At 41.1% G+C, this 27,672-nt stretch overlaps 1 protein-coding gene across 1 annotated transcript in view; it reads right to left on the reverse strand.

The window, feature by feature from the left end:
* The window catches only part of LOC134031986 (transcriptional regulator ATRX-like), a 124,799-nt gene that overhangs the window by 12,398 nt on the left and 84,729 nt on the right, over positions 1–27,672 (reverse strand). The window contains exon 29 of the mRNA XM_062475736.1: positions 12,637–12,786. Within this exon, the coding sequence (XP_062331720.1) occupies positions 12,637–12,786 (150 nt within the window). The remainder of the gene's footprint in view (positions 1–12,636; positions 12,787–27,672) is intronic.

The raw sequence follows: 27,672 nt of genomic DNA on the forward strand, positions 1-27,672 counted from the left end.
GGGTAGTAAAGCAAATGCAATTAATAGTATTCAATAAAATGTGTTGTCATAATATTGCATAGGCTATACATATAAATCTTATTTAGGGTTCAAACTGTTTGAATTACATACTTGTACAAGGGAGCCCTTGCGACATCTGCTGATAGAAAAGCGAATCACAGCCTTGAAAGGCAGGGAAAAAATGGCAGCAATTGAACAGAAACAGGAGGAAAACAGCTTTAAACTAGTTTTCCCGGTGTGATAAAAAAAAGAAAAAAAATACCGGGTGATAAAACACACATCTAGGATAAGTCAAGAAAGCAGGATCCTGGAATTTGATAGAGTGCGAAGATATCTTTTTTTTTTCTCTTCACTGCGGTGAAATGACTGGCCCTTGGAACTTCTACCGATTAACACAAAAACAACCACACCCTGACTAAAGGCGTGAAAAGGTTATGGGTCAGTCATGACCCAAATCATGCAACTTTGGAAAACGTAGAAAATAAATGTTAATCCGGCAGGGGACCTCCTAACAGGCCGTGGCATGCTTTGCCTGTTCAAAAGCTGTGCCTTTCATATTGCCTCAAATTTCCTTTTCTTTATTTTTCATGTCCAAAAGACTTCACACGCTTTACTGCACATCCTTGGGTCCTGAGCTATACACCGACCACTTTCAACCTTACACAGTGCCTGGTTTGGGAGATAATTGAGCCACAGTCACACAGACAGACACACAGAGATTCCTGGCATTATAGTATGATTGATATGTATTGTTGCACTGTAATATTCTTCATTGTTCATGATTTCTGGTAGCTGAGATGTGGTGACTTTGCAATGTGGCTAATATAAATAATTTTATAAAAAAAATGTTTTAGGGCATTTCTGCTATATTTGGAGAGAGACTGAAGAACAACATGAAATGTATGGGAGAGAGGAGAGGACTCATTATATGAATTTGATAATTTAGCTAATGGCAAACCCATTCATGAATATAATAAGGTAGATAATAAAAGGAGATGACGGCCTGGGTGGGGACTGTCATGATCATTTGATTCACAATAGTGTAACTGAGCATTTTGAAGGCTTATAATTTATAACTAGAGAAGGTACAATTTCTGGGGAAATTGTGAGGTGTGCTTGTGCCGGTTGCAGCTGGGCCATTTTTGTCTTTTACTATATCACCTTCAAAGCTACCGTATTTTTCGGAAAATAAGCTGCATTTTCTATAAACGACACCCCACCTGAGGCCTGTTGCTTAAAGGCCACTCAAAAAAGCTGGACTTCAAGTCCCAAAACTGACTTGAATTAGTTTAATTAGTCAAGCACGGCAAAAGCGGTTCCATAAAGGCCAATTTCAGCTCACGCACTCCTACTAATTCAAGTCAGATTTAAGTAGTCAAGCTAATTGCACATGCACCCTATTCTTAAGCAGCCCAAGAGGTAAAACATGTATCATACGATCCTCCACGGCAAAAAGCAATGCACACGCCCACGGGACTTCTTCCAGAAAGAACGTTCCCTTTCAGCCATGTACTTTGACAGCTCCCTCATCCACCAGTTTATCAAAATAAAATGACACGCCATGATTGACGTGAACGATAGGCTACGTAGGTCGAGGTCCTTTTTTAGACCTTTACTTCATTGATAAAAAAACCCAGACATAATACTCGTAGCAATGCTACTACCATGCTAGTGTTACTTGTTATCCTTCTCAATTAGTACATTTTGAAGCCATACTGAAGTCCATCGAAAAATATTTAGTTGGAATGTTCGAAATCGCATATATGCGACATACGCTGTAAGAACGATCACATATGTGCGATGCTACTTCTTAATGGGTTAAATAGCATTCATAAAAAAAGTGTTTCTACTGTTGTTTTGTTATAAAAACGTGCTATAAGCCTCATCGAAATATAAGCCTCACCACCACAAGAAAAATTTATAATCGGGGTATAACATGTGGCTTTATTTCCGAAAAATACGGTATTGTTTAAACTAATATCAAACAGCCCAAAATTGTATACTTAAATCTTACTGATATTTCTGTATATTGATTGCATATATCAAAAAGCATACATTTGTTGCTGCTCATTTACTCTTCAAAATACTAAGAGTGAAGCAAAGAATTAAATGGTTCTCTTCTCAACGTAGATGGAATCGGAATTCAAACCATCTGCAAGCTGAAAATATTCCCACAAAAATTTAAATAATATAGCAGCAAATAGTAGTTGTAAATAATATATTTATAAGCTTGAAATTTATTTTTGGAAAACTGTCAAATATAACAAGTTTACTGGAAGCAATCATTTTGTGTCCCTGTCTGAAGACTCGGGGGTCATGTGACCGGCTATTAGGGATGGGCGATACCAATCATTTTCTTTTCTATCCGATACCAAGTACTTTCAAGACCAGTATCGTCGATATCAATACCGATACTGCTATGAAATATTTTTATTTGAGTAATTTTATAATGCATTCTGAAAGCCATCGTTATTAATATTAAATAAACCGCAATAGGCATTACTTGTCTGTGTTGCCTCCTCTGCTCGCATCAGCTGTACTTCGTTGTGCTCTTTAGGGTGTTTAACTTTTAGATGCTTGTCATGTTTGTGGTATTGCCACAATGGCGTATTGTTGTTTGACAAATGGCACATAAAGCTTCATCGTTGTTAACTGGAGTGAAATAACTCCAGATTATGCTTCTTTTTCTTTCAGTCATGACTGCAGCAATGCACTCGAATCTGCACTGAGTGTGCTTTCACTGAGTGAGAGAGCATGGCGCGCTGCCGCTGATGAACTCATGATAAGCACAGACACAGCGGAAGAAAAAATAGTTCCCATTGACTTTCTTATTTAAGTAAATTTCTATACTATACGGCCTACAATGATTATACAAATATTCTAAAATCACTTGTTTAAAAGAAATCCCAGGTAGGATCGATATTTAAAATTGAGAATCGATCCTTTTGATACAATGCCAGTATCGAAAATATAGATACTTTAGGATCGATCTGCCCATCCCTACCGGCTATCCGTGTTGTAAATAGGGAAAACTGCCTGGTGCTTCTAGTGTTATCCACTCCAATCTTTCGGATATTGAACGGCATTGATGGCTCTACAGGACTTATCATTTGATACCCATCTTGTGGTTTATTGCTTTAACAATCCATCACACCACAATACTAGCTCAACAGCGCAAATACAGGGAAGACAAAGCTGACGAAGTATTAGCTAACTGCTTGGTAGCTAGTACTGTAGCTGGCTAACACAGCTGTGCTTTGGATAACTGGATTACCTGCTACAGAAGAGCACAATTTAGCAGGCATAAGTAACTTGTACAGCTGAGCTAACTAGTGCAGTGTGGGATTGCTAGAGCTAACCAGTACGAAGGGCGAAAATACAGGGTGTATCACAGCCTGGAAACATAGCTAGCTACATAAGATGTTATCACCATGGCCTCCCAGAAGCTAAGGAACTACTGAACTGATGTTCTACAGTAAGTCAATGCACGCAGTTTTGGGACGTTGTGACATTAGTGACTGTGGCTAGCTAGTTAGCTACCATTAGCTTCAGTGTTTGCCACAAAAACATAAAATTATGCAGAAACTGTAAAACAGAACGCAATCGGGACCAAGACGCACATTTTGACACCAACCATTTTATGTATAGTGCAAAAATTGAGGGACTAGTTAAGGTGGGAAAATAAATAATAATACAAAAATATAAATGTGAGAGAATATAGGTTGCGCCTTGTCAGAATCAAACACTCCCAATAATTTGAAACATGGACAGAATACAGGCTCCGTGACTCCTTGATGCTTTCACACTATCTCCACTCTCTTTGCACTTAACTTTTTCTTTCACAATCAGAGTCCCCGTTGTCTGTACCCTGCCTACCATAATAACAGGCGACTCAATAAAATAGGTTACAATAGCATTTCTGAAATATCGAGAGGCAGGGCTCCAGACAATTTATTTTACTAGGAACTAGGGTTGCACAATATTGACTAAATGTGATATTGCGATATTGAGCATGAATATTGCGATATCGATATTCATGTAGATATTCTTAAACATGTTTGCGGCGGGCTGCAAGAACCCGTCGGATGTCGCGGCTGCTCATTGTTGGCTATAAGCCAAAAAAGATCGAAAATCAGTTTGTCAAAATTGAGATTTTTTATTTTTTGTATAGTTAACACCCTAAACTTAATTGTATTGTACAAAAAGTATATGATTACTTATGAAAAACAATTAATTTTAACGTTTCTTTTGTTAGCTAGCAAGATTTTCAAGGCATGTCAAATCAAATGCTCAGTTTGCCTGCTCTTTTGAGTGCTTCAGCAGCCCCAAACAACTGATAAATGAACTTGCTGAGAATTTATTAATGTAGCCTAGTAGTTAAACTGACATTTACATTCACAACATGATTATGAACAAAAGGATTTCCTTTCCATATTCGTCACAGTAAAGTAGAATGAAACGGAGTGGAATCTTTGAATGCAGTTTTCAGTATAACAAATATCGGGAAGGGATTGGTATCTTTTATCTTGAAGCATTCTTTATCGACTGTATAAATGGGCATCATGTCTTTGGCCAAATAGTATGTTACAGCATTGGTGATTTAGTTGTGTCTCTTGGAGCTCTTGTCGTAGTTAGTAGGCTACAACTATCAAAAGCACTCACTAGCAATGTTTACTTTGCTAGCTCTGGCGTATTAACTGTGGCAGATTTTTATGGGATATTACTGTGCACTCATCGTACAGTGTCTTGTGGTGGTTTTTGAGGTGAGAAAAAAGGTTGTATTGCTTCTTTCCTTTCGCTCCACACACTCGATTCGCAGTTCGATCTCCCTCTTCACTCAAGCTGTTGAAGTGTGGATGTGTAACAGGGCAACTGGCCAAAGAAATACACGGATCTAAATTTATCACAACTAAGCCCCCGGCGCATCTCTCCACAAAATATTGCATACTTTTCGGCATTTTTGATATTGATATTGCACAACGTGATATTGCAATAAACGATATTGAGTCAATATATCGTGCACCCCTACTAGGAACACAGTAGCCCCTGATAGAACATTTTAGGAGCGCAAGCAAAACATTTAGGGGCACACCTTAAATCGACCTGCAATGCAATTATTAATGTAACTAGAGGGGGTACAATTTCTGGGGAAATTGTGGGGTGTGCTTGCGTTGGTTGCAGATCGGTAAGTTTTTTAACTGACATTTTTACAACTGATAGCGACGCACCACACAAGCTTGAGTTTACATTATTTAATGTGACATTATGTACTGTACATGCAAGTCTTAGCTAAATGCCTTAAATGTATGATGCACTTGTCGATCATTCCTCCTACACCATGAAACGATACTTGCTGAGCAACCGCGCAAACACAGGCAGGGATACAGTAGCTAACAACGCTAGTGCTAAATAAGTAATTAGCTGCTCGGCTCCATGACGCTGGGTAAGAAGGGCTTGTGAGACTGCTCACAAAAAGAACAAAGGGGAACCCAATTGTCTGATTAAGACATGTTCGTAGGAACCTAGCGAAAAATAGCCTAAATATTCCAAGACTTTTAGCTATGGTACTAATGCTGAGGGCTCGCCGATATCGCTGTCTTACAAGACCTTCGTATCATTGCTAACGTGTGCTGACGTTGTGCACACCCAATAAATTCAAAATTTGTAGGTCGCACATGCGCGAGTACTTGTAAAAAATGCTCGCACTGTCTCAAAAACTGGTCGCAAAATGCAACCATTTGGTCGCAGTCTGGAGCCCTGTTGAGAGTTATAAATTAGTCACAACAGAGTTACAATAAATTAGTATTTTACAACTTCTTAAGTGCATGAACGTAACAGTAAGATAAATGAAATATATTCTTTAGCTGTAAAGATCTGAATGGATTGCTTGGATAACTTGACTTGAGTAGACTACTTTGAAAGGAACTGTTGAGCCCAAATCCATTGATTCTCCGCAATCAATCATTAGAAGGGGGAACAGCCTGAAAGATGCATTCATGGTTTAACAGCTCAAAGAAGAATCTTGTGCACCATGCAATGCCCGAGATTAGCCTATTTATTCTGTTCAGTCCATAAATATAAAGAGAACAAAACATATTCTCAATTATCTGCCAGGCTAGTTGTAGTAGATAGGCTGCCTACTTATCAAATGCAACTTTCGTTTTACAACTGAGTCCAATTGTTACAGTAATACATAAAACCACAATTGACATTCTCAACCAGTATATTTATCCACTGCCTGTCTTGTCATTACAAAAGGTTGTTCAATTGAATAGGCTAAGCATCAACATGTCGCCAATCAAGTAATCCTATAACTTTGAATTTCCAAAATAATTACACTTGGCTAAAATGTTTGCAATACTTGGACCATGTCCTGACAATAAATGAAGTACAATACAAGTTTTTCCAGGATAACTGTATTTATCAGACCATTAAATGTTTATAATGTCCCTGTGTGTTTATACTTTTCACTGGGGACAACGACGCAATCAATCAGCCGACTATAGAATGTTGATAATTTCGGCCTACGTATTTATAGACCAACTGCAGTCTTACCCTCAATGTGTGAGACATCCTATAGGGTTAAAATAAAATACATTTTGCTGAATGATTGAAGGGCTACACAACACACGTTCTAATGAAGTACACAAACATGTAAATGGATGCCATCTAGCGATCATTATGTGTCAGCACCAATGTCCCTGTCTGAAGACTTGGGGGTCATTTGAACCCCTGTCCACACTATACGTACGACAAACTGGCTCGGCGCTTCCAGTGATAATGTAGCACAGCTTGCTCATATGTTTGCATGCCTGCAAACATATGAGCAATGCTCCCCTGGAAGGAAATGTATTAAAATGTTGAGTTAAACTTCAATTTAGGGAATAAACCTGCAATCTTGCTTCATGTCTTTGATTATACACACATATATACAGAACTAGCTATTTGACTAGTAACAAGATATATATTTTTTAGATCACTCCAATTTAGCACATCCAAAGCCGACAAATGTTGAAAGTGTGCGGTCTCTCAAATCGACTTTTTGAGCTGCATGTGCATTCAACATGTTTTGAGTCACCCGGTACTTTGATAAAATGCTTCCATACCACAGATTTATTTTCCATGTTGCCTAAGGACCAACTGTAGACAAAGTATGGTAGAGTTTAGGCCAACAGCTACAATTGTGCTCATGTGCTGTGTGCAAAAAATAAATAAATGCAGATTAAGGAAAGGGAAAACAGTAACACATTTTATAATTTTTTTAATAATATATTTTTAGAGTTGCTTTATTTGTCTTAAATAATATTATCTCCAATTTCTGTAGAACATTTCGTTTATTCAGCAATGGTGACAAGCGGGAATCAGATCTCACACTGCCATACGGCAGCTTGACTAAAATAAATATTGAACGAGTTGAGCAAAGAAGATTGTGGCTGACTCCTCCCACCCTGGACACTCTTTCAGCCACTCCCCTCCGGCAGGAGGCTGCGGTCCGCCAGGACCATAACCTCACTCCATAAAAACAGTTTCTTCCCTTCCGCTACTAGCCTTATCAATAAGGCCCTCAACTGACACTGTCACTTTATCACATACAGTATTTTTCCGCATTTTCTATAAGCCGCATCCCACCAGAATGGGAGCTTTATGTTTGTAAATCGGAGTATAAGCTGCACTGGAATATAGGCTACATTTGATACGGGAACATTGATTCTGTAGCGCCGGCTAGCGTTGAGAATTGAAGACGAGGAATAATGCTCACGACTGTTTATTTACCCAGGAACACTTTCAAATTGGACAGCTTGGATAGCCATCCATCTAGACAACATTCACAATCAGGGTGAACACTCAAATTATTTAAACTACAGACCATAGCATTACACATATCAAAACAGAATGAACACAACAATAGAACTCCGACCAATGCTTATCTAACTAAGCTAATGCCCTTAACTTCGTAGCTTTTCAGCTTGCTGTGGGGCATTCTGGTACCAAGAGCATTGTCGCTACAATACCAAGCAATGCACGAGTATAGGCAACGTGTAAAGGCCGCAATATGCTTCTCCGACTCCGTTTACGGATGGGCGGGCTTACGGATACGGACGGATAGACTGTGTTTATGGTTCTCCGTAGGCTGTGGGTGCTGAAAACAATTCACCGCCAGAAGAGTAGGTGGCGCAACGGTTTTTTAAAGTCGTCGTTGAGTGTTTATTTACCTAGGTTATCGAGAAGTCGGAGCAAATTTACAAATTAGCCGTTTCATCAATACAATACGCACATTTTCAGCAACTACACTGCCCATTTCTCTTCACATTTTAATTCAGATGCTGATTTACATGTACTGTTTAGCTGAAATATAAATTGTAAAAACTTACAGCAATGGCGGTCAAAGTATTCTGTTTGTCCTGTTTATCACGGCAACCCTGCCCCCGCACCTGACGCAAGCGGTTCTTAATACTGACCAATCACAACCAAGGGGGTGTAACTATCAAAAAATTACGACGGATAGTTAGAAAATTCAGATTAGCTGCACGGTCTGTAGAGATCTTGGGACAAAGCCACTTTTTTGTTCTACAACCGGGGTATAAGACGCTTCGAAATATAAGCCGTACAACAACCTGATTCTGATACATAGCTTAATGATCATACATTATTATTATTACTCAAGCCAAGTACAAAACAGAACGTTTCACGGAAAACAACAGTGTTGTGAATCCTGTATGTTGTTTTATTTCCATCACACATGTACTCCAAGAAAAAACTATTAGATTTCCATTGTAGATTGTTTTAACAGCAGCAATATGTTTGTTAATAGTAGTGATAATTAATCATTTGTTTGGTGAAACAAACATGCCCTTCTGTTTATGGGTGATAGCTTTACTGAAACTAGCATTGCCAACTAAACGAAAGATGCTAATTAATCTCGCCCACAAAACTTGACTAGAAAAAAAGCCTTACCAAGCCTACTTTGCCACCATATTATGCGTATTCAGTGATATTTCTTTTTAAAATTATTATATTGAATGAGTTTGGCAAAACTAGCTTTTGTACTATGAAAAAAAGTAAAGTTGTTAAAAAAAAGAAGAAATATACAGTACCAGTCAAAGGTTTGGACACATTTTATGGGAAAAGGTGTCCAAACTTTTGACTGGTACTGTATATATAGCTATATTAAAAAATGCGTCTCAGGGCGATTTTAAGATTGGCGACATGCAGCACGTCAGATTTGAATTTCACTCAGGGATATATTTAAAAAAACATCGCACAGACACATTCAAAATTAATAATCAAAACACCACATGTGCACATAACCCATTTTGATCTGTGAGTTACAATCATCAAATGTCATCTTATTTGCCAATAGCCGATGGCAGTCAACATGCTAAATAAAGAAAAAAAAACACTCACTATCCTTGGATAATCCAAATGCAAGTAGGCCACAACTATTTTAACTCTTACAGGAGTAGCGTCACAAATAGACTAATGCGTTCTGCAGAGAAGGGAGACTGGCGTTGGTCACGGTTTGGAATGAAACAGGACAGAATAACACGGCGGATGTTTTCTTTTTTTGGGGGGTGGGGGGGGTGGGGGTGGTGTAGTTAAGGCTGCAGGCGGGTGTTGCTTAGGCGGCCGCCTTAGCTGCAAAGTGCTGCGGGAAACCCTGGATACACTCAGATCACGATTCGATATGTATTATGATACAATATAGGGCTGAACGATTTCGGAAAATAACATAATCGCTTAATATGTAATACAGTATGTAATAATTTAATATGCGATTATTATATGATGTAGGCCTATTATTAATATAGATATATACTAGCCTACTGATCTCCAGTCAGCAACATAACACACAAAGTTCTGAAAAACTAAGGAGAACATACAGCCTGTAGCCTACCTCATAGAAAATATTTTGGTAAATCAAAGCTAAACTAGAGAGGGTACAATTTCTGGGGAAATTGTAGGGTGTGCTTGCTTGCTTCGGTTGCAGGTGGGTCCGTCCTCTAAGTTTTTCCCTTCTAGTGATATTTTCAAGCATTTAGCCTACTCATATTGCATATTTCATTAAGAACACCCTTTGAAACAGCTGCGAACCCCCTTTGAAACAAGCTACTGTAACAACGTTGTCACTGGCAGTGTGGAATCGCGATTCAAACAGTACCGTCTGCTAACTGAAAATATGCCCCCAAAACGTAAATAAGTTTGACATTAATGTAGGGGGAAATGTCTAATTCAAAATAAGTTTGCTAGAGGCAAGCTAGCTGCTGTTGCTCCACATTTCACTGATTGTTTGAAAGCACCGGAAATGAGAATGTTTCTTTTGAAATAAAGTTTAGCTGTGGCTTTGAAGACAGTACGACACACTGCCAGTGGGCGAGCCGAGTCTGACTGAGGCTAATGTCAAAACAAGCCGCGGTGTAACTGAAATTCCAAGTTTTACACAAATCACAAAAATATGCTGACCCGCTGGCTATCTTCGCAATCGCCATATCTTTAAAACACTGCCCTCCTTCTGATTTTTGATGTAGAATTGACCCTGGTACGAAATTAAGAAAATACTCATCAGAGATCGACAACAGCTGACGCAATCGTCAACGGAGGCTGACGGGGCTCTCACGTAGCAAACCAAAGTTTTTACAGCAACCTACATTAAAATCTCACCACCTGGCTGTCTTCACAATAGTTATATCGTCATAACATTGCCCTCCTTCTGTTTTTTGGTGTAGAATTGACCGAACTATAAAATTACGAAAATACTAAACTACTATGACGCTTGCATGGCTGCCGCCTAGGCAGTCTCACAGGCGACGCGCACTCGCTCAAATTACAAAGACTTTCACAACCTAAATAAAATATCAGAGATTGCAGTTCCACTCGAAATTGCTTTCTCAACAAAACCCAATGGTTGGTAATTTTGGTGGTTGGCATTTTTCACTCATAATCCAAGCTCCAATTTGCGTGCTAGAACGTCTCTATCATGTTGTACCATGCATCGTTGCTAACGTGTGCTGACGTAGGCTAGCACTGTTACCCTTCGTTGACAGAAGACACTTTTTGCCACAAAAACGTTGTAACCTCCTAAACCGTGCAACGGAGTGTAAATAAAAATACAAGCAACTCAATCGCTACCAAGACGAAACTTTTGACACCTAGGTTGTCTATGTAGTACAAATATTGACTGAGGCTTAGGGGGGCAAAAATAAATAATAATAAATATATACGTGAGAGAACAAAGGTTGTGCTCTCGCCGAAGGCTTGAGCACACCCAACTAGAAACGTATATGCTTTAGTTGCAGTTTATTAACTAAAGCTTTGTGGTGTTTTTTTTAGGGCCAAATTAGGTTGGTAGTGTTGCCCCGTGAGCAACGTTAGCCAGGCAGGTTTTGCACAATACTAGTGTCAGGTTCTGTCGAGCCTGAGGCCATTGTACAGGTCAAGGTAAAGTGTAACGTGCAAAGTTGATCCTTCGTCTGCAAACTGCGTTACTCTCGCGTGTCACGTGACCAAAGTAAAATCGCAGCCTTTGCGATTACAACATTTTGTTTTGTCACATCGCGATATTATCGCCAATGCAATTAATCGTTCAGCCCTAATACAATACGTACCACAATATATCTATATTTTTTATGACTTTCTTTGTTGTACATACAACTTAGTTAACTCTTAGTTCAAGCGATTTCTGTGAATGCACGTGTGATGCAGGTGCAGAGTAGGTGCTGGTAGCTCAACCAATAAGATAAAATGACGCCATATGTAAAAATATTGCCATAACTCTAGGATACATATTGTAAAAATGTTGCATTGCAATATATAGTTACACCCCTTAGGCCTACTGACTTTGATTTTAAAAGGTTAGCATATTTATTTACATGCTAAGGGGTGAGTCTCGACGGCAGGTACTGTTAGCCCAGCTGTATAAAAGACCCGCTCGGATGGCACTGACATTCCCCCTACTTGCCTCGGGGGAATGTCCCTGTACTTACTGTAAGTCGCTCTGGATAAGAATGTCTGCTAAATGACTAAATGTAGACTGAACCGTTTTCCCCCATTTTTTTGTTCAGATTATTGGGATGCGGCCGGAATCAAGCCTCGATGATGTAATGGAGGCACTGAGCATGGCCCCTCCCCTATAGTAACTACAGCACATTATCATCAGTGGTTCGCCTGCTCCATCGCGAGTGAGTTACTGTCATTAACGTTTTATTTACTGTCATTACTACAGCCTACAGTTTTTACTAGCTAGCTATGCCTTCGTCCTGCAAATGCATATTCCCTGGACGCGAGAATTTACAAAACAGCTCAGCCTCCTTATTTAAATTTCCCAATAATTATGAGATCAAGAAGAGGTGGATAGATTTAGTAAAGAGCCACCTTGTTGGAGAGCTGATGATCACCATTAACACTCGCCACCAGACATTTTTTACACCAGTTAGTTTTGCAAAGTTTCATTGTTTTTTGTTGTGGCGGTATTTGACAGTTGAGAAAGGCGTAGCTTTCCCTTGAGTGGGCGTTTGCGCAGATGTTTTTCTCAGACCAGTTTTGTGGCAGACATTTTTCTCCTGTAACCGCATTTTCCTTATAGGGCAACCACACGTTTGGGAACCGCTAGTCTAAGCTGTTGTATGTGCTCCTGAGTACCTTTTTCTCTGCTTCATACTCCGCCCATGCAGCCTTGCGGTCCTCCTCGCTGAGTGCCTCCTCCTCTTTATGGTCAAGCAAAGAGTCATGCTCATGATATCCCACAATCTGGTCCTTGTAGCTGTGCAGAAGCTCCGCTAGGACGGGGTCCTGTAGAGGTAGAAAGGTGGTCAGTTGGCTGTTAAGCTTGGCTAGAGATTTAGCAGGTAATAGTTCAACAAAGCAGACTACACTTCTTTCATCTGTTTCCAGTCATTCTTAATCTCTGATTTAACATGATCAATTCACATGCTTGTCTACACAGTTGTTCCCAGTGTTGTCACAACAGATTTGTCGAATGAAAAAGAAAGGAAGGAGAGAAAGATGTCTCAAGATCAAATCAAATTTATTTGTGTAACCCTTTTTACAAAAATGTCTTATTTGAAGAAAATTCAAGCAATTTAATGAAAGGCCATCACAGAAATGTGTTTATTACATTCTGTGATCCAGATAAATCAGAAAAAATACTCAGAAGTAGACATTTTACTTTTCCCCATTTGACTCCTCTTGTTTCCATAACAACACTGTTATGGAAAACAATACCTGAGTGGGCCATTCCAGGAACAGCTAAAAAAAAACATGGTTTACATTACCTCTTTCTTCTCCTCCACTTACTTCCCTTTCTCTTCTTCCTCTGTCACTCCCTCTCCTTAATTTTCTTTGCCACCCTTTTCTCCCTGTCCCCTCATTTGCTTTTGAAATAAGTTACCATGCACAATTGTTGGATCTCTTCTCTCCTGCTTTCCCGCTCATCCATCTACATCCTCCCCAACAGTGAAAATGTGTGCACATCCACAAACTTAATATGAAATAAACATAATAAAAGAAAGAACAGCATAAAATGAAGCAGTGATTGCAAACCTGCAAATAAAGAAAAACTAAACACAGAGGTGGGGGATGGGATAGTAAGAGACTAGTCCAGATAAAATGAACAAAATATAAACTGGTCATGGACCTTAAGGGACAAATGACAGTGCAGTCATTTGACCCTTCAGCACCCCACCCCAAAAACTGTGCATTCTGGGATGTCTGCGTAATCCCAACCAGCATTCTGATCTGGGGTGGTCCAACCAGTCTCTTGTCCTACTACATTGTATGCGTGTGTTCTGAGGCAGCACTAATGAGGGTAGGTAACCGGACCTGGCCTATTGTCATCCTGCATGAGCCTGAAGGGAAATCACTTTACGGAGGGACACAGAGTGTGGGGCGGGGGGGAGGGGAACAAGCTAAATCATCTCACTAAACTGGAGTTGGGAGTGAAACAGAGGCAGGTTTCTATAGGATCTAATCCAGGAAACTATTTGGGCATGTTAAAGAGCCCACACATGTACAGACCAAAATAAAAAGCAAAATCACAACAGAAACCAGAGATTGATGCAGAATTGATCCAGCTGCAGTCTGCCTCGTTTGACACGTTATCGTTTCTCTGAGAGCTGACTAATTTATTTTCTTTGCCCACATCACTTTTGTTCTCCAAGTAGCCAAAGCGTTGTACAAATATACATCTGAAGCATTAGAGTTGCCAGCAGTAATGTAAAACAGAGACTCAAATCAAAGCGGCCCCACCATCACCCAGATGGAGTCATGAGAGTCCTGACCAGAACCTGGCTTGTTGAAAGCAGTCTTTACGACATAGCAACGTCATTGACTTCTACCACACTGTTACCACTGGTCTTAACAGTAGGGTTGGGTGTTGTTTCAATTCATCAATTCAGATTCTGCTTGTCCAATCTAGTTCTTATCGAATCTTGGTTCTGATAAAAAAAATTCTAGATAGAAAAATATACATATTTCAACAACAAAAATGTCATCGCTGTTTTGACTTTGGTGGCTGATCCACGATAGAGAGAAGGAGGCCTATTCAATTGCGTGTTTTAATGCTCGCAATGTCTGGTATAGTGGGCGGAGAAAGGCGCTGATTACGCGATGACCTGCAGGTTTCATAAATACGACGTAAGCTGAAGTATCACAGCGTGCGCAATCTGTTGGCCATGGCGCTAATAACGCTACGTTTGCGAATGTACGTACGAGGCCCTCAGTGTTTTGAAATATAAATGAGCAGCAACAAATGTATGCTTTTAAATCTATGCAATCTTCATGATTAATAAATATTCATACTTATATAGTAAAATGTAAGTAAACAGACCCATCTGACGCAAGCACAGATATTGAACCCTCTAGTATTCATTGGGTGTGCTTTGCCTTCGGCAAGGGCACAACCTTTGTTCTCTCACATATATATTTATTGGGTGTTCTTTGCCTTCGGCAAGGGCACAACCTTTGTTCTCTCACATATATATTTATTATTGTTTATTTTCGCCCCCCTAAGGATCAGTCAATATTTGGACTACATAGACAACGCCTGTGTCAAAATGTTTGTCTTGGTCTCGATTGCGTTGCTTGTATTTTTATTTACGTTCCGTTGCACGGTTTAGGAGGTTACAACGTTTTTGTGGCAAAAAAGTGCCTTTAGTCGACGAAGGGTACTCAGTGCTATCTACGTCACCACGTCAGCACACGTTAGCAACGACATGGATTGATGTGCTGTTGCACAGCGAGTATCGTATTGTGCCGTGGTGTACTACTACCAAAGAACTTATATGGACTCTTTGCTACTACTAGCAGCATCATACATGTACATTTAAGCAAATCAAGACTTGCATGTACAGTAAGTAATGTCACATTAAAGAATGTATGTAAAGTTTAAACTCAAGCTTCTGTGGTGCGTCGCTGGCTTCAGTGCCACAGCCTAAACTTTGTCAAAACAAACATTCTCATTTCCGGCGCTTTCAAACAATCCCCTCACTCAGTGAAGTTTGGCTAGCCACCGCAACTAGCTTGCTCGTAGCAAACTTCTTTTGAATTAGCCATTTCTCCCTAAATAGATGTAAAGCTTATTTACGTTGTTGGGGTCATATTTTCAGTTTGCAGATGGTACTGTTTGAATCGCGATTCCATCTGAAATACTGCCGGTGACAACGTTGTTACGTTAGCAACGACGCATGGATACAACGTGCATAGATGTGCTGTTGCACAGCGAGTATCGTATCGTGCCGTGGTGTACTAGCAGCATCATACATGTACATTTAAGCAAATCAAGACTTGCATGTACAGTAAGTAATGTCATATTAAAGAATGTATTTAAACTCAAGCTTGTGTGGTGCGTCGCTGGCTTCAGTGCCACAGCCTAAACTTTGTCAAAAGAAAACATTCTAATTTCCGGCGCTTAAAAACAATCCCCTCACTCAGTGAAGTTTGGCTAGCCACCGCAACTAGCTTGCTCGTAGCAAACTTCTTTTGAATTAGCCATGTCTCCCTAAATAGATGTAAAGCTTATTTACGTTTTTGGGGGCATATTTTCAGTTAGCAGATGGTACTGTTTGAATCGCGATTCCATCTGAAATACTGCCGGTGACAACGTTGTTACAGTAGCTTGTTTCAAAGGGGGTTCTTGAGTAGGCTAAATGCTTGAAAATATCACTAGATGGGAAACAACTTGAGGGGACGGACCCACCTGCAACCGACGCAAGCGAGCACATTCTACAATTTCCACAGAAATTGTACCCTCTCTAGTTATTAATTTTTGCCCCCCTAAGCCTCAGTCAATATGTGGACTACATAGACAACCTAGGTGTCAAAAGTTGCCTCTTGGTAGCGATTGAATTGCTTGTATTTGTATTTACTTTCCGTTGCACGGTTTAAGTAGAAATTACGTTTTTGTGGAGAAAAGTGAAGGTAACGGTGGCTAACTTGCTAGCCACAGTCACTAACGCTACTAACGTCACTAACGTCACAAAAACTCGCGTGACTATCTCTAGCAGAACATTAGTTTAGCAGCTCGTTAACTTCTGGGAGATAGCTAGGCTAACTGCTTTACTGCAAGGCAGCTGCAGAAACGCCACAAGCAAAGAGGCCTGGGTGATAACTATTTGCTCATTTTACTTTGTGATATGACACACAATTGTGATGTGTAATGTACAATATAAACTGATATTATTAAGGAAGTACATCTACTTTCGGAAACAGTAGTCTACTATTTCACTGAAGCATTAGCATCATGACATTAGCCTCTGTTGCCCGGGCAACACATACTACAGCGGTCTATGATGCATCTGTTTTCAATCGTTAAAATAAACATTCCTCACAAATCCATTTTCGTTGTAGGATTTATTATGACATTAGATTACGAGTAAACGATTTGTGGGTGAAATTATCATTATTGTGGTGTCAAACCAGTGTAGCTCACTGCAACGCTGTAGCCTAGTCTAGTACAAAAACATCTCCACAGTTGTTTACAGTAGGAAGTCAAACGGCGGCACATGTTCGGCACTACCCTTACTTAAATCAAAAGTCTTTCAATAGGTGAAACTATCTGACTACTAACCTGAACTTCATTGCCACAGCCTAAACTTTGTCAATCTGTCCATGAAAATGATTCATTTCAGCCTAAACCGTACAACGGAACGTTAAATCGAATTCAACCAACGCAATCGCTACCAAGACGAACAGTCTAGTACTGTACTGTAGTAGTACAATTTACCAGGGCAGCTTCTCCACACAGGGCTATATCGCATTTTGCCTTGTTACTGACAATGATCGCTACCACTGAGATTTTTATGAATGAGGGATTCTCCCCTAAATAAATGTCAAGCTTATTTAGATTTTTGGGGGCATATTTTCAGTTAGCAGATGGTACTATTTGAATCGCAATTCCATCTGAGGTAGCTACTGCCGGTTAACGTTGTTTCGTTGTTGCTTCAAAGGGGGTTCTTTATTAATGAATGAATGCAATATGAGTACCGTAATTTTCGGGCTATAAGGCGCACCTGAATATAAGCCGCAGCAGCTAAATTGAATGATGTGTACATATATAAGCCGCACTGGACTATAAGCCGCAGGTGTTTTAATGTTTAATTACCAAATGTAAGGGTTCGTGCACAGAGGGGATTGTCGGGAAAGAGATGGCTGCTTGAGGAAGCTCCCATTTATTAACATTTCAACAAACAAGTTGCATATTTGCATAACGTATTCAATCCTCATCTCCGTCTTCTTCCTTGCGTACTAAAACCACCAAAGTCCCCATCTCCAGTGTCGGAAACGAACAGGCTCAGAGTGGCTTCGTCAGCCACTCTTCTCTCTCCTTCGTTGTCGCTCTCAAAACCAACGAACTCCTCTTCGTCACTGTCGGAATCAAACAGCCTCTGAAGGGCCTCAGCTGTGGCGGCGTCCTCCTCTTCATCACGCAGCAGTCCAGCCTTTCAGAATCCGTTGATGATCGTGGATGTTTTGACACACGCTATCAGGATCCACTCGCAAACTTTAGCGAAAGTTGCTTTTCGCATGTGACCAGTTTTGGTGAATGATTTTTCGCCGCTAGTCATCCACGCCTCCCACTGAACGCATAGTGCCACTTTGAACGCACAATTGACACTGATGTCGAGTGGCTGCAGATGCTTCGTTGTGCCCCCAGGAATCACAGCTGGAATTGAGTTTGTGCTCTTGATGGCTGCTTTCACAGGATCTGTTATATGGGCCCTCATGCTGTCCAAAACGAGCAACGCTTTTTTTTGGCGAGAGAATCCTCCAGGGCGCTTGACGTAGCACTCATTCAGCCACTCCTTCATTACGCTTTCCATCATCCACCCTTTCTTGTTGACTTTAAAGGAGATGCCGTTCGGGATCTTTTCTTTTGGCATTGTAATCCGCTTAAAAATCACCATTGGCGGAAGCTTTAATCCAGATGCTGTGCAGCCAAGAACACAAGTGAAATTCGTTCTCTCGTGGCCAGTGGTTCTCAACGTGATGGACGATTCACCTTTCTTGTTAACAGTCCTAGTGAGAGCAGGTCAAACGTCAAAGGCACTTCATCCATATTTATGATCTGGTCCGGTCCGATGGAATATTCCTCTATCTTTCTTTGTGTGAATTCGCCGAAGTTTGTTATTTTTTCCTGGTAGTCGGGAGGGAGTTGCTGACTCGTCCGCGCCCTGATGGACAGTCCCTTTCGTCTCATAAATCTGAAACACCAGGATGGTCCACCTCCAAAATTTTCAATTTTCATTTCGGTGGCGACTGTTTTGGCTTTCAGTCGGATCTGCACGGTGGAAACACCTCGGCCGTCTGCTCTCTGTGTGTTCACCCAATCTTCAAGAAAGTCTTCAAGTTCGGGCCATCTGCTTTTATTACCTCTGAAAGCTTTTTTTGACTTTTTGCATTGAGACAGTTCTTCCCGCTGGCGTCTCCAACGTCTCACCATTGACTCATTGATGCCAAGGCTACGTGCAGCAGCTCTATTTCCTTCTTTTACAGCCAGATTGACTGCCTTTAACTTAAAAGCTGCATCATATGCATTTCTACGTTTGTTTTCCATAATGAGGGTTTGTGCATGAAAACTTCCTTTGCACAAACTGTCTCGCTCTCGTAATGTCTGTCTGTCTTGCTTCCGTTCTGTCTCTCGTTCTGTCTCTCGTACCACTCTCGGTTCCACTTAGTGGCCGTTAGCTGTAAAAATCCATAGATTAGCCGCACCTTTATATAAGCCGCAGGGTCGAAAAATGGGGGAAAAGGCGCGGCTTATAGTCCGAAAATTACGGTAGGCTAAATGCCTGAAAATATCACGAGAAGGGAAAAACTTAAAATTACGTTTAAGTCATAGAGATTAGGCCCATTTTTACACTGGGCTGCCAAATGTATTCGTTTTGATTCAACTATGAGGCTGCTGATCACCATTCCCTCTTGCAGGGGAAATTAGAAGACAACTATTTCATTCTACTCTTCATTCAGTATTTTGAGTTGTAAATGAGCAGAAAAAAAAATGCTTTTAAATCTATGTAATCTTTATAAATAATAAGTAGGCTATGCATTTTTTATATAAAATATACAGAAATATCAGAAAACACAAAATGTCATTAAAAAACGGACCCCTCTGCAACCGAAGCAAGCAAGCACACCCTACAATTTCCCCAGAAATTGTACCCTCTCTAGTTATAATTGAAATAAAACAGATTAACCATCATAACTTGGTGGACAGCCAAATCCTTTGTGACACGGTCCAGTGAAAAAGGGCTGTTGTCGGCATTCCTTATTGTTGGCTAGAAGCCGAAAACATGTTTTTTTTTATTATTGCATATTACAAAAGTTAAAGTGTTGAAGAAGCCACCCAATACAATAAACAACTGTTTAGGATCACTAAATACAAATAACTTTTTTACCTAAGCTTCAAGTTGAGTTGTTGGTGCGTGATGTGATTTGCATCACAGTGCAGCCAGTTTTTCCCTAGGCTACCCCATAGTGCGTGGGTACTAGCTTTAATGTTTCATATGTAGGCTGTGTTTGTCTGTACAAAGTACGATCCCCCCCCCTCCTAATCAAGAAGCGAATCGGCAGATTTGGTCTCGAGTCACCCTTAAATATAATGTGTAAAGTAGTTGTCAACTTTCAAATGAATGGGTTGTTATCAAGCTCTGTGGAAGCCGGGTAATGACCATTCATTTGAATCAGGTTTGCTGGAGCAGGAAAACGTCTAAAACATGCAGGACAGTGACCCTCGAGGACCAGGATTAGAACCCTGTCTTAAGGCGTGAAAAGGTCTTGAAAGCCGAATATCTGGGCTAGAGCATTCAAGGTTTACAAACATTCAGATACGTGTATCTTCATCAACCATTTTCTTATTTCAATGCATGACATGCATCATCTGAAAGCTTACAATCTGCGATTTCACAATCTTAAGAAAACGGATAAATGACAACGACCCCTTTTATCAGACCGTGTCACATTTATCTTTAGCTAGACCAGACCTGGGCATTTTACGGTCCGCGGGCCACACCCGGCCCTTTGGCTGTCCCACTCCGGCCCGCATGAGGTAAGTAAAACAATTCAAAAAGTCCTTAGTTTGTGGAGAACAGGTCGCTGTGTTGAAGGATTACAATTTGAATTGGCACTACGGGACTAAACACGCGGACAAATACAAGAACTTGACTGATCCAGAGTGGGCGCGGGCCGCTGATGGTTTTACTAGTTAAGCTGCAGACCCTGATGATCACCTGTCAGCTGTCCTTCGCATAATCTACCTCAGACATTCAACCAGACTTCAATGTACTTGTTCAAGCCCTAGACAGACTATTTTTCTCACTGAGTAAGAAAAACTGAACTGAACTGGAAAACATCAAAAGCACTTATTGCTTTTGTATAAAGTTAATCAATTGCTGGTCTTTAACATACATCTTATGTATTTTTGTGTAACATGTATTAGTAGCAGCTCAAAACCATATAATTCACTGTTTTTCAATTAAGTAATCAAATGAATATTGAGCAGAATTAAGTTCAGTCTATTGGTTCGGCCTGCCACAATGGTCCCAATTTCTCATGTGGCCCTTCAGGAAAATTAATTGCCCACCCCTGAGCTAGACTATGCTTTAGCTAGGTTACCACCAAAGTGTATGGTTAGCACATGCATTCAATATGTCAGCAACTGGTACTTAGCAATGCAACAGACAGTCCGCAGGTACCTCCGTGACTACTTCACTCAGAGCAGCTGTCAATCACAGCTGTCAATCATGACGTCTCACACCCTTTTTATATAATCAAATAACGAATTAAAAACAAACTGATCAGGAAAAATTAGCACTTGAACCTGATAACTACCTTAAATGAGAGAATTACTTAAAGGGGTCATTGATTGCAGAACCGAATTTACCTTGTCACAGTTGAATAATGACAGTTCAGTGGGTAAAATGGACATACAGTGAACCCCAAAGTCAATTGACACCTCTTTCCTATGCCATCCATCCATCCATCATCTTCCGCTTATCCGGGGGTCGGGTTGCGGGGGCAGCAACCTAAGCAGGGAGGCCCAGACTTCCCTCTCCCTGGCCACTTCCACCAGCTCTTCCTGGGGGACCCCAAGGCGTTCCCAGGCCAGCCGAGAGACATAGTCCCTCCAGCATGTCCTGGGTCTTCCCCGGGGCCTCTTCCCAGTGGGACGTGCCCAGAGCGCCTCACCAGGCGTCCAGGAGGCATCCTTATCAGATGCCCGAGCCACCTCAACTGGCCCCTCTCGACGCGGAGGAGCAGCGGTTCTACTCTGAGCCCCTCCCGGATGACCGAGCTTCTCACCCTATCTCTAAGGGAGAGCCCGGACACCCTGTGGAGAAAACTCATTTTGGCCGCTTGTATTCGCGATCTTGTTCTTTCGGTCACTACCCACAGTTCGTGACCATAGGTGAGGGTAGGAACGTAGATCGACTGGTAAATAGAGAGCTTCGCCTTTCAACTCAGCTCCTTCTTCACCACGACGGACCGATGCAGAGCCCGCATCACTGCGGACGCCGCACCGATCCGCCTGTCAATCTCACGCTCCATCCTTCCCTCACTCGTGAACAAGACTCCGAGATACTTGAACTCCTCCGCTTGGGACAAGATCTCCTCCCCGACCCGGAGATTGCACTCCACCCTTTTCCGGTCGATAACCATGGCCTCAGATTTGGAGGTGCTGATTCCCATCCCAGCCGCTTCGCATTCGGCTGCGAACCGCTCCAGTGAGAGCTGAAGGTCACGGCCCGATGAAGCCAACAGGACCACATCATCTGCAAAAGCAGCGACCCGATCCTGAGGTCACCAAACCGGACAACGCCCTGGCTGCGCCTAGAAATTCTGTCCATAGTTATGAACAGAATCGGTGACAAAGGGCAGCCCTGGCGGAGTCCAACCCTCACCGGGAATAAGTTCGACTTACTACCGGCAATGCGGACCAAACTCTGGCACCGGTCGTACAGGGACCGAACAGCCCCGATCAGGGAGTCCGGTACCCCGTACTCCCGGAGCACCCCCCACATGAGCCCCCGAGGGACACGGTCGAACGCCTTTTCCAAATCCACACAACATGTGTAGACTGGTTGGGCGAACTCCCATGCACCCTCCAGAACCCTGCCAAGGGTATAGAGCTGGTCCACAGTTCCACGGCCAGGACGAAAACCACATTGCTCCTCCTGAATCCGAGGTTCGACAATCCGACGGACCCTTCTCTCCAGAACCTCTGAATAGACTTTCCCACGGAGGCTGAGGAGTGTGATCCCCCTAAAGTTGGAGCACACCCTCCGGTACCCCTTTTTAAAGAGGGGAACTACCACCCCGGTCTGCCAGTCCAGAGGCACTGTCCCCGATGTTCACGCGATGTTGCAGAGTCGTGTCAACCAAGACAGCCCTACAACTTTCCTATGCAAATCTCACAATTAAAAAATGTAGCTGTAAAACGGTAGGTTTTGAAAAAGCCTCCACCTTTTCTGGCTCTGGTGTGTACCTTTGTCACGCCCCAAAATTTGCTGCGCACTGCTCTGTGTACTTCCACGGAATTACAAAGAAGAACGTTTTTCAAGGATACTGAAAATGGACTATGATTGTAAATGCAGTGTTCCAGCCTGTACAGGGAATGCTGACACTTTTCAGAGTCTTCCCAAGGAACCAACCACTCGAAGGGCTGTGATGTTTGTCTATGAGAACATCCCTGTGCAGTTCGACCCTCAATTACACATTTGCTCGAACCATTTCACCGAGGACAGTTTTGAAAACCTGGGACATGTAAAGCAGGATTTGCTATGAAGCTGTTGCTGAAAAGAGGTGCTGTTCCGACCTTATGTTCATCACAGCCGCAAGCTGTAGTATGATGTTGTTGCTAAGTTATTAGCAATGCAAATGTATCGTGCATCGGTAGAATGTTTGATGATTTAGTTTACTGGCAATGGGGCTAACGTTATTTCATGTTCCTGACTGTGTTTCATTCATATAAATAACCTGTGTTGTCATGTAAATCTACCAATTCAAGATGCATGTTTGTCCAGATCTATTTTTCAGCAAGATAGCTATAGATAACTTAAGCTGAGTTGAATCACAATAGTTTGTTTGCTAAGCTGTAGTGCTAACATTACCCACCTAAGTCGATCCTGTTTGCTTCGACAACAGAAGTGAAAACAACTAACAATCATTTCAAATGATATCTAGTCAATCTGTTGAAAACAGTGTTGTGTAGACACAATAGATTTATTTGTACGTTTTTATTTCAAGTCTCCACCTTCATGTTTCAGTGAGTGTTGGCCGTGTTGCATCTTTGCTCTGCAGCTTCACTTGTTGTAGACCAACCAATCAATGCGCAGCTCATCTATATATTCATGAGCATACCTTAAAAGGAGAAAACCTAGCGTTTTTTCCTGGTACAAATTCACTGGAAGCATCAGGGGGTATAGAACTGCACCCGGGCCATTTGCAGCCCAACCAATGTTACATGCCCTATTCGGAGACCTTAAGGAACAGTGGGAAATACCCCAAAAACCCAGTCAATCACCCCTTTAACCCTTGTGTTATCTTCGGGTCATTCTGACCCATCAGTAATTGTGACCCACCGTCGTATTGCGACAACTTTACTGCATACAAAAACAAAGTGAGGAATTTTCTTTTAACCGTCGGGCTGTCTCAGACCCCCCACATTGCGAGGGTTAAAAGAAAATGCTATTTATTGTTTTTGTATGCAGTAAAATTGGGTAAACACAACGATGGTTTGTTGTGAACCTTTGGGTCATGTGACCCGAAGGCAGCACAAGGGTTAAGCACTTTTTTTGTTCAGCTCATGTCCCATCCGCTAACATAGAGGGGTGGGACTTATGACCTATACTGCAGCCAGCCAGGGGGCGATCAAGATGCTTCAACTTCACTTTTGGGGAGCTGTCATGCCATCCATCTATATATACAGTCTATGGCAAGGAGTTGGACGTGAGGTTGGCAAACTTCTCCCCTTTGGCACAGCTTTGTGCGTCGTTTATTCAAGTAGCTTACAAAGACAATATTTTTTTAATAGAAAAGTAGCTAGCTACCCACAACGTAGCCCAGAACTCAGCAGTGTCCACTTGAACCTGTCCAGTGATTTATGTACAAGTAGTCTGCTACACTCCCAAAAATATTTTGAGGTTACACAGGTAAAGTTTTGGGAGCATATTATGAGCCTTAAAAATTAGAAACATTTCATATGGATAACTACTTTTTATTTGTGGAGCATATAATACAATTTGTATAAGAAATTGGCCTCTCCATTTGGCGATTTTATATATACTATTTATTCATTAAATTAGTTATGAAAGGATAAGGATATGAGATTGTCATGTCGCACAGCCCTACTGTGAAAGAAAATACATTGTAGTTTCTTTATTAATTACCAAAGGCTTCATCAGTAATACAGTTAAAATGGGGGAAGTGTGAAAAATGGTGTTGCAGGTTGATTTAAGGTGTGCAACCCTATATTTTCTGCCTGTGCCTCTAAATGTTCAGTTAGGGGCTGCAGTGCTCCTTGGAAAAAAAGGTAGTCTGGAGCCCTGGATAAACACAACTAACCGGTTATATCATCCAATTCTTTGGTTTGTAGTCGTGCATTCTACCACACTCTCATGCTTCTACAACGTGAGATCAGAAAAACTTTCAGTGTCCTAACCTAATGTATTACCTGTTAAAATCAAGATGTAAGAACATTAATCAGTTTTAAACTAAGGTGTTTGATTTTAAACAATGTAATCACGGCTATTTATTTCCCAGTCTCTAAAACCGATTGGATCTGTCTGATCTTATAATAGAGTTTGTATCAGTGTCACATTCTTAGCATTGTGACGCCCACATAGCATAAAAACATTTACAATACACATATCATGCAACATCTGATATCATGTCATATCATTATCAAGATAATTGTACATTTTCAATACAAGTTTTACAAATGGTACACAAAAAAATGGAAGACTGTGATCCTTCACATTCGCTATGTAGCAGAGCCAACAGACAAACCACGTACCATCACACCTTTCCCCTACCCCCGACAAGGAGAAAGGGGGTTTTCCTCCTTTGTCCTTATCTCCAGAGCAGGAGCTTCAAAGCTTCTGGCCCAGGATGGGGTCAGAAAGTAGACCAAAATGGCCTTACAGTATGGAGACAAAGGATTTTAAGGAAGAACTAACTTTTCTGGATTTACAAACATATTCTCAAGGACTACATGGCTCATGGACACTATTTCAATGACAGTAGTTGATGTGTTATAATGTATGCTTTCCCTTTAATGCTGTGTTGATATAATTTGATGTTTTAATGTAACTTCCTTCCCTGTTATGATAAATCAGTCAATCTTGATATCAAAATGATTCTAATCTACAAACTAAACCATTTATTAATGTTGTATTGTTATATTTCGAAGTATAAGCAATACATGGACATTTGAAATAGCTGAACTCTGAAAAGTTATCAACCACTTCACACCCATACGTCAATCTCAGGATGGACGCCCAGGTGGGAGTAACTGACCAATCAAAGAGTTCACCTCCAAAAGGATACCCCCTTTCTCAAGGATTATAAAACCTTGACGCACAAGCAATCCGGGCTTTTTCGCAAGGATTCACCGGAAGTGTTCGCGACACATCTGACCTATCCTTCTCAATCAGCAACTCACTGGACCACTAGGAACTTGAACGAAAGATTCCTTTGCTCTAACCGTTTGACAACGACGAACGGAACCTTGACTCTTCTTCTTCAAACTGACAACAGTAACTGCGATATTGCTACATTTCTTACTTGTGAACATTGGCATATTGTGATTTAATTTGTTACGTTTGATTTTAGTTTGCAAATGATTTAACCTAACTTTCGTTAGGATTAGTTAACATACTCTCCCATTGTTCTCCAGAAGCCTATCTCTCTCTCTCTCTCCCTTCCCCCCTCCCCACGCGCTCTCAACCTACCATCTTGTACCAACCCTCATCATAGTTTAGGACCTACCGTATGCAGTTCAACTCAACTCACTTTCAACTAACCTATAACTTCTCTAATTACATTTCCTTAAATAAATCATTGTTTATAATACTCGCGTTATCCCTCACGTTATCTGATCTGCTCTACTTTCATAGAATCCACTACTTAAGATTAGACTGATTATTACGAAGGCTATTATTCAATATTATTCAATAAGGTTTCCTCTGTCCCTTTAACAAATAAGAGGTGGTGCCCCCAAGAACTACATACTTTATTATAAATTAAGTATTGCTAATCTTAAACGAGCAAACCCCGCTACATATTGGAGCCCCGTGAGAGGCTTTGAAACAGATTGAAATGAGCGATCTATAACGGAGATACATTTTCCGTCTGAAACCCTCCCTCCCACCCTTTTGGTTAAATTAACGCTCCGTTGTATTTAACTATTCCCCCAGATAGCTACGGTTTTAAACACTGTTTGAATACTGTGCTGTGTACTCATTGAATTGTCATTGTCGTGAACAATTGGCTGTTTGTGTGTAACTAACTAGCTTCGGAAAAGCTAGACTTGAGCGGAGGTACGCGCGTGCGCAGTGACACTGCGACCCGTCTCATTTCATCTTGTGAAACTACAAAGGCAGCGCTTCTAAATGAAGGCATAAGAACCTTTTTATAGAGTCACAACACTACTATTTTGGTACCATACACGCTTCGGAAAGGTGTATTATAGTAGTGTTGGCCATTTGGGTTGAGTAAATCAACCAAGCAACTGATAAGTTGCCATTGTCTAGTTAGAGGTAGATAACAGACATTGATCAGTCCAAAAGGACTTTGATTTTGAAGGAGACTACGCAGTTCTCTACTTTAAGCTATATGCTTCTACCTTGTTAAACAATTGGTAAATTGATTAACCTAGCTTTTCGGAAAAAGCTTCACTTTGTTTTGCATGTAATTCAACATTAATGTAAACACTCAACCTCTAGAATCAGTAAAGTAACAGTAAAATAATTATTGAGACAGGAGAAGCTGCTTATTTAAGGACCTTTATTGTTGCTTAACCGGAAATAGTTACCTTTCGTGAACAAAGACCTGTAATTTGATTTTCATTCCGCGCACTTAAAAGTGGAAGTTGTCAGAATATCGGCGCTGTTGACCATACTGAACTGTAATCCTATTTACCCCTCATCAATATACAACTTTAACAACAATCGCTAAATAATAATT

Source organism: Osmerus eperlanus, chromosome 13 (assembly GCF_963692335.1).
Source record: "Osmerus eperlanus chromosome 13, fOsmEpe2.1, whole genome shotgun sequence".
In the NCBI taxonomy this organism is placed as follows: domain Eukaryota; kingdom Metazoa; phylum Chordata; class Actinopteri; order Osmeriformes; family Osmeridae; genus Osmerus; species Osmerus eperlanus.